The sequence below is a fragment of the Aquarana catesbeiana genome, linkage group LG07, assembly GCF_042186555.1.
Source record: "Aquarana catesbeiana isolate 2022-GZ linkage group LG07, ASM4218655v1, whole genome shotgun sequence".
In the NCBI taxonomy this organism is placed as follows: Eukaryota; Metazoa; Chordata; class Amphibia; order Anura; family Ranidae; genus Aquarana; species Aquarana catesbeiana.
Genome location: NC_133330.1, coordinates 239,712,223 through 239,728,551, shown reverse-complemented (window position 1 = coordinate 239,728,551; position 16,329 = coordinate 239,712,223). Strand labels below are relative to the sequence as shown.

At 44.4% G+C, this 16,329-nt stretch overlaps 1 protein-coding gene across 2 annotated transcripts in view; it reads left to right on the top strand.

The window, feature by feature from the left end:
* Positions 1 to 16,329, top strand: part of BTBD8 (BTB domain containing 8) — a 159,775-nt gene that overhangs the window by 97,544 nt on the left and 45,902 nt on the right. For both annotated transcript variants that reach the window (XM_073593149.1, XM_073593150.1), the window contains one exon: positions 9,613 to 9,750. In XM_073593149.1, the coding sequence (XP_073449250.1) occupies positions 9,613 to 9,750 (138 nt within the window). The remainder of the gene's footprint in view (positions 1 to 9,612; positions 9,751 to 16,329) is intronic.

Sequence of the window (16,329 nt, the reverse complement as noted above, 5' to 3'; positions counted from 1 at the left end):
CATCCCCATACAGGCAGTCCCATTTATGTCCATGTGGGTGTGTGTACATGACCCCGAATGCAGACAGTGTGAGCTCAGGGACATGCATGCGGACCTAAAAGGGTATAAAATTGGGAGCAACGGCTCTGTTGGTGCAGTTGCTACATGCTAAATGACCTCAATGGGACTGCCTGCATAGAGATGCACAAAACACCTGTGCATCCCTGTAAAGCTACGCTGTGTATGCCCTGTGTGAACAAGGCCTTAGGCCCCTTTTACACAAGCACACCGATTGGGTCTGCCTGTTCGTTTTTCAGGTGGGCCCAATCGGACCACCCATTGTTCTCTATGGAGAGACTGATGTAAGTGGACATGTGTCCGTTTACACCCGCCTGGATATGATCCAGTCTGCTAAAAACAGACAGATGGGAATTACATTCCCCATCCATCTAGCAGATTGCATTGGATGGCGTCCGATGGAAATGGACTGTCCCATAGAGAACAGCAGGCTGTGTCCGCTCTGCATCAGCATAGTGGACATGGACCTGTCATCCGCCTGCTCAGCGGGGATCAGCAGACAGATCCCCCACTGAGCAGGTGGATCTGCTTGACAGTCTGCTCAATGTGAAAGGAGTCTTACCAGGAGCAGCCGGTCCGTAAGGGACGCAGGGGCGCCTCCCCCCTGCAGGGCACCGGACTCGTGTCTGTATGAGTTTTTTTTTTTTTTCAAGCCACATGATTAGATCCTGAGGCTCTAATTGGCTTGAAAAAGGTTCTTCTCGGGGCACAGAATTGCACCTTGAACCCACCTACTTGTGACAATAGATAATTAGTATTGACTTTCTTCTGGCTTCTCCTCCTGGCCAAATCAGGATGGATAGCGTTGGCCGGATCGGGGGTGTGGGGGCCGGTATGGGGAGCTATCTAAGTAATGGGGGGGACACATCTGGATCCCCCTGAAGCCGGCGGGAGCAGCAGAGGAGGGATGCTGGCTTATGATGATGGCTGCGGGGGATCAAATTTGGGGGGTGTCGGATGGGGTTGGGGGGGTACTCAGTGTTGGGGGGGGGGGGGTTGAAGAGGAGAGTAGAGTGGGGGAGTAGTTTACGGTGACATTTAGCGGCGGAGGTGGAGAGGCCGAGGACAGAAAAGCGGTGGCATGGGGGGTGGTCACAGGGGTTAATAACTCTGATCACGGGTTGTAATCCGCTGATCAGAGTTAAAGAATTGTTCAGCATAGTCTGCTGAACAATTCTGATATAAGCTTATGGTCATTGAAGTGACCATAAGCTTATAGGAGAGGGAGAAAGGAGGTCCGTACTGACTTGGCCACCTGCAGGCACTTCTGTACATCTGTACGGTGTATGAACCTGGCATTGAAAGTATTAAAATAAAGAGAACCTGTTGGGGCCAGGGGATCAAGCCCCAAATTTCACCTCTTCTTGCACCGCAGACACCATAGCTTTGCCTGGCTAATGAGTCAATGTACATAATATAAATGGTCCACACAGCACATTTTAGAAACCCGGGAGCTTACAAGCAATAATGGCAAACATGAACAGCAGTCATAGAATGCCTCAAGCCGTTTCACAGGCCCATGATTGAGCCGTAAGGGCTTGTTCCCACTTGACTAAATTTACACTTAACAAATGCTCCTATAGCATTTAGTATGGGGTTAGACTCGGGGCTAATGAGCTGTAGCATGGGCATTAGACTGGCGTTTTTACAAGTGGAAATGACGAGTTAAAAATGCTCTCCAAACGCCCTATGGCCAGTTTTGAAACATTTAAGGCACGTTAAAACTGCTCCACAATATTCCATTACAGTTAATAAACTAATCTTAATGCCCCGCAACTGCACCAAAACTGCCTGCCAGAGCGTTTGCAAAGCGTTGCCATAGACTTGAATACGAGGCGTTGAAAGGCTTCAGATGCCTCCTGACTCAACATGAGGCTTCAATTTTCAAGCAATGCTAATGCTATATGTTTCTTATCGTACATCACGGGACACAGAGCCATAGTAGTCACTATGTGGTTTATTGGCCACCTTCAGGTGATGGACACTGGCACGCCCTGGATTAAAAAGTGCACTCCCTATATAACCCCTCCTACTGGTGGGAGTACCCAGCGTCTAAGGCGTTTATCATGAGTAAAGATGTGCTGTGCTGAGCTCTCCTGGAACAATCCTTGCTGGGGCTAGCCATGCAACCAGATCCATTCAAAGTGTCTTTTTGGTCGAATTGAATGGTACACGGGCCTCGTATCCGAAAAAACAAGGTCTTGCCTGTAATGCTTCTCTTTTTAGAGAGCTGGACCCCAGGATCCAGTACTTTTTGGTATTAAGGCCATAAAGTTTTACTGGCGGAGGTGCTATTACAGGTCCAGGATTGTGGGTTTCCTGAAGGTTTAACGGAACCCACCGTGAAGGGTAAAGATTGGGTCTGTTTGTTTACCACAGAATACCCTGCAGCGGGAAAGGTAAGTGGAGTTTTTCTAAGAAATTTTCAAAATTTTCTTATGACTGTCTCCTTTAATTAGTAAATGTTGTCATGCCTATGTGTCACCACTGGGGCTGTATAGAGCACTTACGTCTCATGCTTCTCAGAGAGCCCACGATGTGTCCAGGAAACAGCAGTTTTCTCTTCCTCCAGCCGACAACAGACCTCCGGTAAGTCTGGGGGGGTTTGCCTCCCCATCAGACACCCCCTGTGCTGTTTTTCCTTTAGGGAAAGAGCACTCAAAAAAAAAAAAAAAAAAAAAGCTTGAATGGCACGCCGCTTGGCGGCTTCCAGGCCCCCCTCCGCCATTTCTCTCTGTATGATCCCATAGAATTGGAGCTCTCGCGGGAAAAGCTTTCTTTTGAAAGGAGAGAGGAAGGGCCGTCGTGACGGGGGCGGGGTTTAGCACAGCGTTGTGTGTTTTAAAGGCACCATTTTTGCTGTTTCAAACTGCGGAGGGACACAAGAGCGAAGGTATATGAGGTTTGGTGACACAGGCATTCCTTTGACACATTTACTACTGCATCAGGCTGAGCATTTAATAGCAGCAGAGCTGCTCTATGGCTCAAGCAATGCATGCATTCCTTCTGGTAGTACCTCTGCTTTGTGCATCAGGCTATAGTCAGAAGGGAGGTTAAAATCGCCTCAAAAAGGGGCTCTAGAAAGACTATAGTCACTAGGGAGCTTAGACCCTTCTCAAAAAAGAGGGCATCCTCCCCTGAGAGTAATATGGCTGGTCAGAATGAGCCATCAGACGGGCCAAGGGTTGCAGCTGCCTTTAGCATTACAGCCCCTGTATATATGACTAAGGAGGTTTTTTCTCCAACCTCTAACTTTGGAGCAAAAAAATTGATGCTTTAATCACATCCCAGAGTGGGACTAAGCATAACAGGTCTCCGTCCATTGCTCAGGACCCTCATGATGAGGAACAAGGGGCGAGAGATGACGAATTTCTCTTAAGGGACCAGGAAGAGGCTGATGTCCGAAGAACCTAATACGAAAGGATCAGGTTTGCAGGAAAGGTGGTTGGTACAGTCTCTCACTGAATTGATCCACTCCACATTTTTACTGCCAATAAGCACAGTCAATCGATGAGCCCACTTCTGGTTTGGGTTCATTAAAGCCTCCTCAATCTGTTCATGCTTTTCCTATCCATTCATGGCTAAAAAAGCTTATGTATTCTGAGTGGGAGCACCCATATAAAGTTTTTTTTTCCTCCAAAAGAGTTTTCAATACTTTATCCTATAGAGGAAAAGTTCTATAAGAAATGGGGATTTCCAGCAGTTGACGCTGCTATATCCCCTGTACCTGACTTGTCCAGTAGACAATGCTCATAGGCTAAAGGATCCAACAGATAAGAAGTTAGAATTCCTTTTAAAAGCTATGTTTCGCTTGCAGGTTCAGCCTGTGCTGGCAGCGATCAGAGTTTCTCAGTCCTTAAAGGACCAGTTTATGGAGATACTCAAGATTATAACTGATCAGCAGGCCCAAGATTTGGCCGGGATATCAGAAGCGTTGTGTTTTACAGTAGACTCTAAGAAAGATTCTATTCTCCAGGCCTCACGGCTCATGCTAGGGCTGGTAAATGTGCATAGAATCCCATGGTTGAAAAATTGGTCAGCCAAAGCGACATGCAAAAGCTCTTGGCCAGTTTCACATTTCATGGTGAACGGTTATTTGGAGACAATCTGGATAGGTATATCCAAAGAATTTCTAATGGGAAAAGTTCCCTTTTACCTGTTAAAAAGGAAGTTTAAGCATTTTTTTCCTTTTTAAAACCTGCTTCTTCTCCGGTGCCTGGGGTGATAAACCTCCAGGCAGTCATGACGTCCTCCACCGTCGGGTTCAAGAGGTAAACCTCAGGGTTAGTCCCAGGGCCAAAAGAGGATCTGGGGGAAGAAACCCACAAAACAAAAAACTAAAGCCTCTTTATGAAGGGGCACCCCCGCTCGCTCGAGTGGGGGGAGGGCTTCTACAGTTTTCAAGGGTCTGGCAGTAACAATGTCAAGACAGATGGGTGGCTTCCTCAATTTCTCTAGGTTACAAACTAGAGTTTCGAGGGTTGTTGTCTCCTCGTTTTCTCAGATCAAACGTTCCCAGAGATCCAGTGAAAAAGAAGTCTCTCTTTCTAGCTTTGGATCATCCCTTGTCTCAAAGAGTGATATCGGTGGTCAAGGATAAGGGTTTTTATTCAAACCTTTTCACGGTTCCAAAACCTAACGGGGATGTCAGACCCATTTTAGATCTCAAAGATCTAAACCAGTTTTGAATACCGTTCTTTTCGCATGGAGTCCATCCCGATCAGTAGTCTCCATCCTAGAAGGAGGAGAACTTCTGGCGTCTATCGACATCAAGGATGCTTTCTCCATGTGCCGATTTTCCCCGCTCACCAGAAATTTCTACGCTTCAAGGTAGAAAATCTTAATTTCCAGTTTGTAGCTCTGCCTTCGGTCTAGCTATTGCACCTCGAGTGTTTACAAAGGTCCTGGCTCCTCCTTTAACCAGGTTAGGGGCTCAAGGTATAACGAGACTGGCCTACTTAGATGATCTTCTCTTGATAGATCAATCGGTAGCCCGCTTAAAACCAAAGTTTGGTCACCACAGTCAGCTACCTGGAATACCTAGGTTGGATTCTCAACCTAGAAAAATCCTCCTTAAAACAATCAAGGAGATTGCAATACTTGGGGCTGATCATAGCTACAGCTCAGAAGAGGGTGTTTTTGCCCCAGGAAAGGAATAGTTCCATAAGGGAACTGATTCGGTTGATCAAAACAAAGAAGAATCCTTCTATTCGACTTTGCATGAAATTGTTGGGAAAGATGGTGGCTTCTTTCGAAGCCGTTTCTTATGCGCAGTTTCATTCAAGACTGCTGCAAAACAGTATCCTATCAACAAGAAGGTCCAAGCTCTGGACTTCCCAATGCGTTTATTCCTCAAAGTGCATCAGAGCCTCAATTGGTGGTTGATATCCAACAATCTTCAAAAAGGAAAATCCTTTCTACTAGATACCTGGAAGGTAACAACAGATGTCAGCCTTCTGGGTTGAGGAGCAGTCCTGGAAGAAGCATCTGTCCAAGGGAAATGGTCCAAATCAGAGATGACCTTGCCCATCAATATTCTAGATATTCGGGCAGTACGCCTGGCCCTGGAGGCCTGACCGCTCAGACTACAGAATTGTCCTGTCAAGGTCCAATCTGACAATGCCACAGCTGTGGCCTATATCAATCACCAAGGGGGCACGAGAAGTCGTGCAGCCCAGAGTGAGGTGAATCATATTCTGTCTTGGCAAAACAACATTCCTTGCCTATCAGCAATTTTCATTCCAGGGATAGGGAATTGGCAGGTGAACTAGGAGTCGCCAACAATTGTTCCCGGGAGAATGGTCCCTTCTCCTCGACATCTTTCTGTCATTATGCCAAAAATGGGGAGTTCTGGACGTTGATCTGTTTGCGTCCAGGTTCAACAACAGGATCGACAACTTTGTGTCAAGGACAAGGGATCCGATGGCATACGGAACAGATTCCTTGGTTTTTCCGTAGGATCAGTTTTTCACTGATCTATGCGCAGGATCAAGCAAGAAGGGAAGGAGGTGATTCTTGTGGCCCAGGAGATCTTGGTTTGCCGAGATCGTAAAAAAGGCGATAGGGGTCCCTTGGACCCTACCACTATGGCCAGACCTTCTCTCGCAAGGTCCGGTATTCCATCCTACCTTACAAACGCTAAATTTAGCGGTTTGGCTATTGAGACCCACATTCTAAAAGATCGCGGGCTGTTGGCTTCAGTAGTTTCTACTTAGTTAATACTAGGAAGCCGGCCTCCGGAGTCATATACTATAGCATCTGGAAGGCATATGTCTCCTGGTGTGAAACCAGGGGTTGGCACCCCAAGAAAAATGTCATAGGTAGGGTCCTTGAATTCCTACAGATAGTACTCAAGGCCAGCTTCATTTCTAATCCTATTAAGGCCAGATGTCGGCTGTCTGTGTTTTTTTTTCAACGACCACTTGCTTCACACTCTCTGGTTCAAAACTTTATTCAGAGGGTAACGCAGATTACTACTCCAGTCAGGTCACCCCTGAACCCTTGGGACTTAAATTTAGTCCTGTCGGCTTTACAGAATCAGCCTTTTGAGCCAATACAAGATATTCTTGACGAGGAAAAATTATTTTCTTGGTTGCCGTATCTTCTACAGTAAGAGTATTAGAGTTGCCTGCTCTTTCTTGTAAAGAGCCATATTGGTTTATTCATAAGGATGAGGTTGTATTGCGGCCTCATCCTGAATTCCTACCAAAGGTAGTATCGGTTTTTCATTTAAACCAGGATATTGTTCTGCTTTAATTTTTTCCAGAACCTCGTTCTGTGGAAGAAAGATCACTACGTTCTCTTGATGATGTGGTGAGAGCGGTCTAAGTCTATTAAAAGTGTCCACTCAGATTCATAAAACAGATGTTTGTTTGTGTTGTCAGACGGTCCTAAAAGAAGACAGGCAGTGTCAAAATCTATTTCTAAATGGATTCGTCAAGTGATTGTTCATATTAAAACGCACTTCTACAGGGCTGTTAGTGCTTCTTGGGCAGTGCATCACCAAGCCTTCATGGCTCAGATCTGCAAGGCTGCAACTTGGTCTTCAGTCCATATATTTACCAGATTCTAATAAGTAGATGTAAAAGATCATGAGGATATCGCCTTTGGGCGCAGTGTACTGCAGGCAGCAGTATGAGTCCTCTAGTCTCTTGGTGCCCTACTTTTGTGTCTCCCTACTTTCAGTTGGCATTACTATGGGACATCCCACATAGTAACTACTATGGCTCTGTGTCCCATGATGTACGATAAGAAAATAGGACTTTTATAACAGCTTACCTGTAAAATCCTAAAATCCTTTTCTTTGAAGTACATCATGGGACACAGAGGTCCCTCCCTTCTTTAGTATACACGTGTATTGCTTTGCTACAAAACTACTCCCACCAGTGGGAGGGGTTATATAGGGAGTGCACTTTTTAATTTAGGGCGTGCCAGTGTCCATCACCTGAAGGCGGCCTATAACCCACATAGTAACTACTATGGCTCTGTGTCCCGTGATGTACTTCAAAGAAAAGGATTTTACAGGCAAGCTGTTATAAAAATCCTATTTTTGCTAATGTGAACAGCACTATGTGCTGTCCATTGTATCATTTGCATAGGTGTTTGAGGTGCGTTTTTAAGGCGTCTCAAACGCCTGCTTTTAATACCATTGTGAATTTAGCCTAAGGTGCAAAACACAGCAAGGCCTTCTATGACTAATGTTTTGCCATTGCTTTATAAACCTTTTGGTTTCCTATTTGAGTGAAATGAAACCGGGCACAAGCAGTGTGAAACACCTGAGGCCCATGTCTCACTAGTGAACTATTCATTGAAGGATAGTTGCCAGCCACAGTTTTGCTAGGAAAGCCTCTGTTCCACTAATGTTCTTACAACATGGCTTCCTCGCTGACTGGACTGACACAATGCTTTAGAAGCAGATTAGCATATGATTTAGACCCCTTTCACACTGGGGCGGTTTGCAGGCGGTATTGCGCTAAAAATACCGCCTGCAGACCGCCCCTAAACAGCCTCCGCTGTTTGTTCAGTGTGAAAGCCCGAGGGCGGTGAAAAAAGTCCTGCAAACCGCTTCTTTGGAGCGGTGAAGGAGCGGTGTATTCACCGCTCCTGCCCATTGAAATCAATGGGACAGCGCGGCAATACCGCGGCTATAGCCGCGCTGTACGAGGGATTTTAACCCTTTTTCGGCCGCCAGCGGGGGTTAAAACCGCACCGCTAGCAGCCGAATACAGCTGCAAGAACGACGGTACAGCAGCGCTAAAAATAGCGCTGTTGTACCGCCGACGCCCCCACCGCCCCAGTGTGAAAGGGGCCTTAGTGATCCTGCTGATGGCAAATTACCACCTTCAACAGGCTCACTAGTCTGAGGAAAATGACTGACTGAAGAAATATTTTTGGTGTGAGGATAGAAATATGGAAGCTGCCATAGCTGGCTTGTTTATGAAGGTTGTGGATTTTTGGGCTCTCCCTACCTACAGAGGTGCAGACACAGAATAGGTATACAGACCGTGAATTTAAAAAAAATAAAATTAGCCTTCATTTGTCTGTTTAGGGTCATTGACTCAAAAGGTAGTGAAGCCTGGATCAGGGCTTTAAAGAAAAACTTCTTAAAAGAAGTGCGGGAATAAAAAATAACAAAAACAAGCATGCAATACATACTTGCCTAGATAGCTGTAGCATTTATTCAATGTTGTCTCTCCCCCATCTCCCCCCCCCCGCTCTACACCAAAAAATGAGAGATCAAAGGCTGATGATTGATCAGTGCTTGGTACTGCTCTGAGTATAGAGTGGTGACTCGGTCACTGCTCTGTGCTCTGCCCCTCCAGCAATCATTGGAGCACCAGACTATGGAGAGGGTGAGACTGGCTGGTTCAGGCTCTCGGCAGCACACTGAGAGGCTGTACCAGCTGCCGGTCAGGCATCTGGCTGGATCCCAACATTATTAGACACACAGAGCCTGGACCAGCTGTGTGCCTATATTGACTAGACCATGTGGAATATGCTCATGCTATGTGGTCTCTCCTCAGCAGGCAGGGGTCCTGAGAGTGGACTTCCCCCTCCAAGAAACATCAGGGGGCTGCATGTAGACAAAAACTTTGTACTGTGGAAAACTTCTGTAACCTTGTTATCCCATGTTTGATTTGGCAGTGATTTCTGCCATCAATCACATTTTAGTTTATTATGGGTTCAGCAGTTTAATGCAGTCAAGCCAGTATAGTATAATTAGTTTGAGTTACCGCACTTTGCCTTAATAAGGCAATGCAAAATCCTTGCAACTCCTAGCAAACAATCAGCAAATCACCTTCTCACTAAAGTCACTATCATAGGCTGAAAACTAATTGGTTGCTGGGAAAGTATCCCTTGTGGAATTACAGCAAGTAATTAGTGCCCAGCCAGCACTCGCAGACTTAGTAGGTACTCTGCTTAATTTTTCTGGTAAAGTTTGAGCTGAAAGAGTAATTCTGTTCCCAGAAACTTGCTGGTATTTGTCTCAGGTGTATTAAATCTCTGTCATCGGAAATAAACTAACAGCAATGCATTTCTTCTCACCCTTTTTAGGCCCAGGGGATGAGCAGCCGGCCATATCTCTTAGAACATATTTTTAATGAAATAGAAAAAAGCATTTCATTTGAAAACTGCTCTTCTCTGTATATGGCTCTGGATGAGTTATTAAGGTTGGCAATGGAAAATGAAATGGTGAGTATCCCTGAGCCCTTACATTTCTAGATTTTATAGAAAGCTGTGTATAAATGTTCTCCTCTGGGTAATGCCTTTTAATCAGTACATGATACAGTTACAGATCTGATGTTTGAGTGATTTATTCACCCATCAGCACTGATTACAGAACAGTGAAATGGAATCTTTCAGTGGGTTCTCCCTCTGTGTATTTACAATGGCACAATGAATTGCACAAATGTTCCTAAAATGCCTTTATAACTTTTAAATTATTTAAAGTATCAGCGAAGCTAATCCTGTTGGGTCATAAGGGAAACAAAATCTATACTATTGTTTCCTGAGTATTATAGAGTAGGGTTTCTGTGCAGGATTGCCTTGTGGGGGAAATGGTTAACTTTCTCAGCCACCAGTGACAATCTTGAAAGAAAGCTTGTTGATTTAAAAGAAAAACTATTATGCTTTGGGGTTATTTAACTTTTGTATTAAAGACCTATGCCAAGGCATGCATCCAAATTTGCCCCCCTTTTTTTTTTTTTTTTTTTTTTTTCTGTTATCCCTTTCGAAACCCTGCAAGTATAGGAGGACACTTTTTGGTCTGCCAAAAATGCACTTGGCGACATAGTCATGTTGTGGGGTAACAACACACATTTTCTGGACTAAGGCTTCACGTACACAGGACGTTCTTACAACCTCTCCTGAACTATTTAATTTGACAGATAATAACCGACGTTTAAAACGTCGGTTTTGCCGCGTTTAGCCGCGTTTTGCCACGTTTGCGTTTCGAAGCGTTTTTAAAAAAATAGAATTTTTTTTTTTTAAATAGCCAAAAATGAAAACGCCTGTAAACGAAATGCAGCTAAACGCGAGTTACCGCGTTTAGCCATGTTTGGTGCTTGAAATGCCTGTAAACTCAGCTTCTGAACACATTTTTTTTGCGTTCCAAAAAAGAGTAAAGAATACCCAATCACATGCAAGGGAAAAAAAAAAAAACGTGTTTGCTTTCACATGATTGGGCAGTGGAAATCAGTTGAGCTTTACCTCATTCATTAAGCTGTGGGGAAAATGAGTGCAACTGCACTTGCAAAGTGCATAATAAATGCACCCCAATATTTCCAATGGTATATTAAACAGAACAAAAGAGAAAATAAGGGAAGTTCGCTGTTAGGATTTACAAACACTTTAACCATTTCTCTGCCTTGGGTGTAGACTAGAGCGTATGACAGCGGAATATATACAGAAGCCACATTTGTGCCAGACATATTTCCTATTGGCCCAAATGCCAGTGTGAGCAAAATTTTAGGGCATTAATGTACTATTAACTCCAAAGTGATAAGCTATAAGGCATTTTGAAGGATTGCTACTGGTCAATTTTAGGTATTGCCATTTCAGTGGCTTTTTACTTGATGCGGCATGATCTCCTATTTTACCAGAAAAAAAAATGTGTATTGTATTGTGTTTATTTGCACCAAAATGAATTTGTATATTTTTACAAAAAACCTGGGCTTGATAAACGGTTGGCTTATACTGTGTGACAAAAAAAAAAAAAACTGCCACCATTTTATTCTACAGGGTCTCCACTTTTGGACAATATATATTGAAGGGGAAGGGGGTTGGTTAAGTAATGTGCAGGCCTAAAATGTACATACAGTTGTGTTCCTAAATTTACATACCCTGGCAGAATTTATGATTTCTTGGCCATTTTTCAGAAAATATGAATGATAACACAAAAATTTTTCTTTCACGCATGGTTAGTGTTTGGCTGAAGCCATTTATTATCATCTGTGTTTACTCTTTTTAAATTATAATGGCAACAGAAACTACCCAAATGACCCTGATCAAAAGTTTACATACCCTGGTGATTTTGGCCTGATAACATGCACACAAGTTGACACAAAGGGGTTTGAATGGCTATTAAAGGTAACCATCCTGTCATTTGTTTGCTTGTAATTAGTGTGTGTGTGTGTGTGTGTGTGTGTGTATAAAAGGTCAATGAGTTTCTGGACTCCTGACAGACCCTTGCATCTTTCATCCAGTGGTGCACTGACATTTCTGGATTCTGAGTCATGGGGAAAGCAAAAGAATTGTCAAAGGATCTGCGGTAAAAGGTAGTTGAACTGTAAAGGGATATAAAAACATATTATAATATATAAGGAATTGAGAATGCCAATCAGCAGTGTTCAAACTCAAGTGGAAGTGGAAAATGAGTGGTTCTGTTGAAACCAAACCACGGTCAGGTAGACCGACTAAAATTTCAGCCACAACTGCCAGGAAAATTGTTTGGGATGCAAAGAAAAACCCACAAGTAACTTCAGGTGAAATACAGGACTCTGAAATACAGGTGTGGCTGTTTCAAGATGCACATTAAGGAGGCACTTGAAGAAAGATAGGCTGCATGGTCATGTCGCTAGAAGAAAGCCATTACTACACAAATGCCACAAAGTATCCCACTTACAATACGCCAAACGGCACAGAGACGAGCCTTAAACATTCTGGCACAAAGTAATTTGGAGTGATGAGACCAAAATGGAGCTTTTTGGAAAGGAGTCAAGGGCCTATGATGAAAGGTACGGAGGTGGATCGCTGATGTTTTGGGGATGTGTGAACTACAAAGGCACAGGAAATTTGGTCAAAATTGTTGACAAGATGACTGCAGTACATTATCAAAAAATACTGGAGGAACATTTGCATTCATCAGCCAGGAAGCTGTGCATGGGACGTACTTGGACATTCCAACATGACAATGATACAAAACACAAGGCCAAGTCAACCTGTCATTGGCTACAGCAGAATAAAGTGAAGGTTCTGGAGTGGCCATCTCAGTCTCCTGACTTCAGTATCATTGAGCTACTCTGGGGAGATCTCAAACGTGCAGTTCATGCAAGACAGCCCAAGAATTTACAGGAACTGGAGGCTTTTTGCCAAGAGGAATGAGCAGCTTTACCATCTGAGAAGATAAAGCGCCTCATCCACAAATACCACAAAAGATTTCAAGCTGTCATTGATGTTAAAGAGGGCAATACACGGTATTAATAACTGGGGTATGTAAACTTTTGATCAGGGGTCATTTGGGTAGTTTCTGTTATTATGATTTAAAGAGTAAACACAGTTGATAAGAAATGGCTTCAGCCAAACGCTAACCATGAATGAAAGAAATGTTTTTGTGTTGTCATTCGTATTCTTTAAAAAATGGCCAAGAAATCATAAATTCTGGTAGGGCATGTAAACTTATGAGCACAACTGTATATCATGGAAGGTAAAAACAAATCTCTAGCAGCAAAAGGGTTACAGGTCTGCTCCTGCCAGACACCCCGCACTCCCAACAAACAATACACCACCCCTTAATTTTGATCCTTGCAGCCACATATATGGTCAGAGATGGGATTATACATTTTTTTAAAGATTTGTATCTTGGCCTTACATTATACAATTTTCTTTTTCAATTTCCCTTAGATTTACCTTAAACCATGTAGTGCAAAGGCCTGCCTAATTTGCATACAAATTGAAAGTGTTTAGGTTTGACCCTCCATATTATGTGATTTTGGTAGATCTAAAGGAAGATTGAAGAAGAAAATTGTATAATGTATGGCCAACCTTAGGTGTATGTGTAAATTTCAGCTTAAGCACGTGAGCACTGTGAACAGGTTTTTCTCCTTTCATCTTCCAGGAAAGCCTCTGAGACATAGGGTTCCTCCCTCCTGGATAGGAAACATGTTCACCCAAACTTTACAGATGGTCCTCCAGGCCGCCTCCTTCTGTTTTTTGTGTTTCCTGCTGGACGGGAAGGGAGCACGTAGGAACCTTAGGGGGAGCTCCGTGTCTCAGGGCTATCCTGGGTGAGCCCCTGATGTTACCTTCTCTGCCTGCGCGTCCCTCTGTTCATCCAGGGAGAAGTAGGACTGCGAGTCCCACCGCTGCCATAGCTCGGGGAAAGCAGGACCCCTGTAGCATGTCGCAGCTCTATCGCGACGCTCGTCACGCTGTGGCCCAGGTCTCCTCTAGTGTTGTAGATGCTCCATCGGCCCGCCCATGGCCTCTGCGCCCAACAGGTGGGCGGCGCCCATCTGGCTGGCCGCGTCTGCTTAGGACACCTATTCACCTGGCAGTTCTGGGCTCAAAGTGCAGGAGGCTGGTTTCCGCTCAGGAGGAGGATGTGGGAGTAACTGCGCTCCAAGCTGGTTCAGGAAGTGATGTGGCTTCCGGCGGAGTGACAGCATCAGGGGGCGCCCGGAGACAAGGTTCCGGTCTCGTGGCCGCGGCGGTCGGAACATCCAGGAGCCAGTGGAGACCCAGCAGAGGCTGTGGTGGACAAGAGGAGCAATGGAGGGCATGACAGCATTACAGGAGGTAGACTCCGGTTCCTCTGGCACCAGAACCTTCTAAGTAAGCATGGGGAAAGGTGCCCATTGCTTTCTCTGAGAGGGTCTTTTGGCTAAACCAAGGTGACGGGTGGGGCACCTTACTTGATTGATCCCAAGCACAGTGATGGTTAGGAGCAGGCAGTGGTGGTTAGGGGCAGGAGCAGGCACTCGTGGGCGTTGTCGTTTGTTTGGCTTTTAGGTTAAAGCCCTGGACAAGGCCCAGATGCAGCCTCCTAGAACACCCCTCTGTCATGGTTGATTGATTCCCCTAAGTCCATGATGTGCTGTAGCTAGCCTGTCCCTATTCGCTAAAGGGTTCCAAAATTAGGATTTATTCCAAACGTATATTAGGTGCTACAGCCAACGCATTTCAGTGACCACTTATCATCCCCTTCACCAGGGCTTAAAATCTAAAGAATTTGCTGGTATGGACTAAAAAAAAAAACCTAAAACTGGTATTTAGACTCTGTATTGAGGGGAACTTGGCATGTTCAGCAGCAGGTAAGATTTTATAGCGGCAATTAGGGATGCCCGATACCTGTTTAAGTGTGAGTACCGTTACTTTTGCTCAAGTACTCACCGATACCAATTACCGATACTGCGCGGTGCGATTTGAGCCCATTCAAAATGGATGGGCTCAAATCGAACTGCAAAAAAAATTGCATATGCTTTGAACAGGAATCTGGTGCAATTCCTGTCCAAATCGCATGCGGTTTTCCACACCGCTTCTGTGTAAGCCCAGGCTACACAGCGCTCATATGGCAGTGGAAGTCTTTTCCTTCTCTGTCTTTGTTTCCTTTTTTAATTTCATATCCTATGTTGATTCCAGAGAAGCGGCTCAGGAGTGTCGCAAAATGACAGAAATATATGTGAAGTGTCTTGACAATCGAGTGGCTGTGTTTAACCACTTATCCACTGGGCATTTAAACCCCCTTCCTAACCAGACCGATTTTCAGCTTTCGGTGCGCTCACATTTTTAATGACAATGCAACACTGTACCCATATGAATGAGTACGGCGATGCCACATGTGTGAGACTTTTACACAGCCTGGCCACATATAGAGGCCCAACATTGAGGGAGCACCTTCAGACGTTCTAGGAGCATAAATTACACATACAATTTCTTGACTACCTCCTACACTTTTGAACGCCCTGGTGCACCAGAACAATGGAAACGCCCCAAAAATGACCCCATTTTGGAATGAAAACACCCTAACGTATAATCTGAGGCATAATGTGTCTTTTGAACATGTAATTTTTTTTTTCTACAAGTTTTTGGGAAATGTGGAAAGAAAATGAAAACGCTTCCTTTTTGTGTAAAAAAAAAAAAAAAAAAAAAAAAAAATTGTTCATTTATACAATATTTCTAACACATAGCATGTACATACCAAAAATTACACCCCAAAATAGATTCTCCTACTCCTCCCGAGTACGGCAATACCACATGTCGGAGACTTTTCCACAGCCAGGCCACATACAGAGGCCCAACATGCAGGGAGCACCGCCAGGTGTTCTAGGGGCATACATTTCAAATCTAATTTGACTACCTAATACACTTTTGTGAGGCACTGTAGTGGCATGGATGAGAACTGATGTGGCATGGATGAGCATGAATGGGAATGGATGAGCCATGAATTGGGATGGCTGAGCATGGTTGAGCCATAAATGTGGATGGCTGAGTATGGATGGGATGACTGAGCATGGATGGGATGGCTGGGTACGGTTGGGTATGGATGGTTGAGCATGGATGGATGAGTATTGCGGAGTATGGCTGGATGAGTATGACAGAGGGATGGCAGAGCATCGATGGATGGCTGGATAAGTATGAGAGGGGTGGCTGAGTATGGATGGCTGGATGAGGCTGCTGTGGGCACTACAGATCCAGCCCACAGCGCTGCTGCACCTAATCTCTCCCCTCTCTGCTCACACTGTACCGATAGTTTAGTTTTAGTCCCATTTTAGTCTTCTGCAATTGTTTTAGTTTTAGTCGTATTTAGTCGACTACATCTCCAGTACATTTTAATCTACTAAAAATCGAATGGGTGTAATAAAATTGTATTGCATTAGTTAACATTTCTCCACAATTTCCAAACTCATTATATACTGCTGGAGTAAAAAATCGAATATGCTATTATTTATGGTATTGAGGTATGAACCTGCACTACAGACCAGTGTTAATTTTGAAGTCAAATTTAAATTTAGTTTTAGTCTTAGTCTTTTGCCTAAAATGCCATTTTAGTTT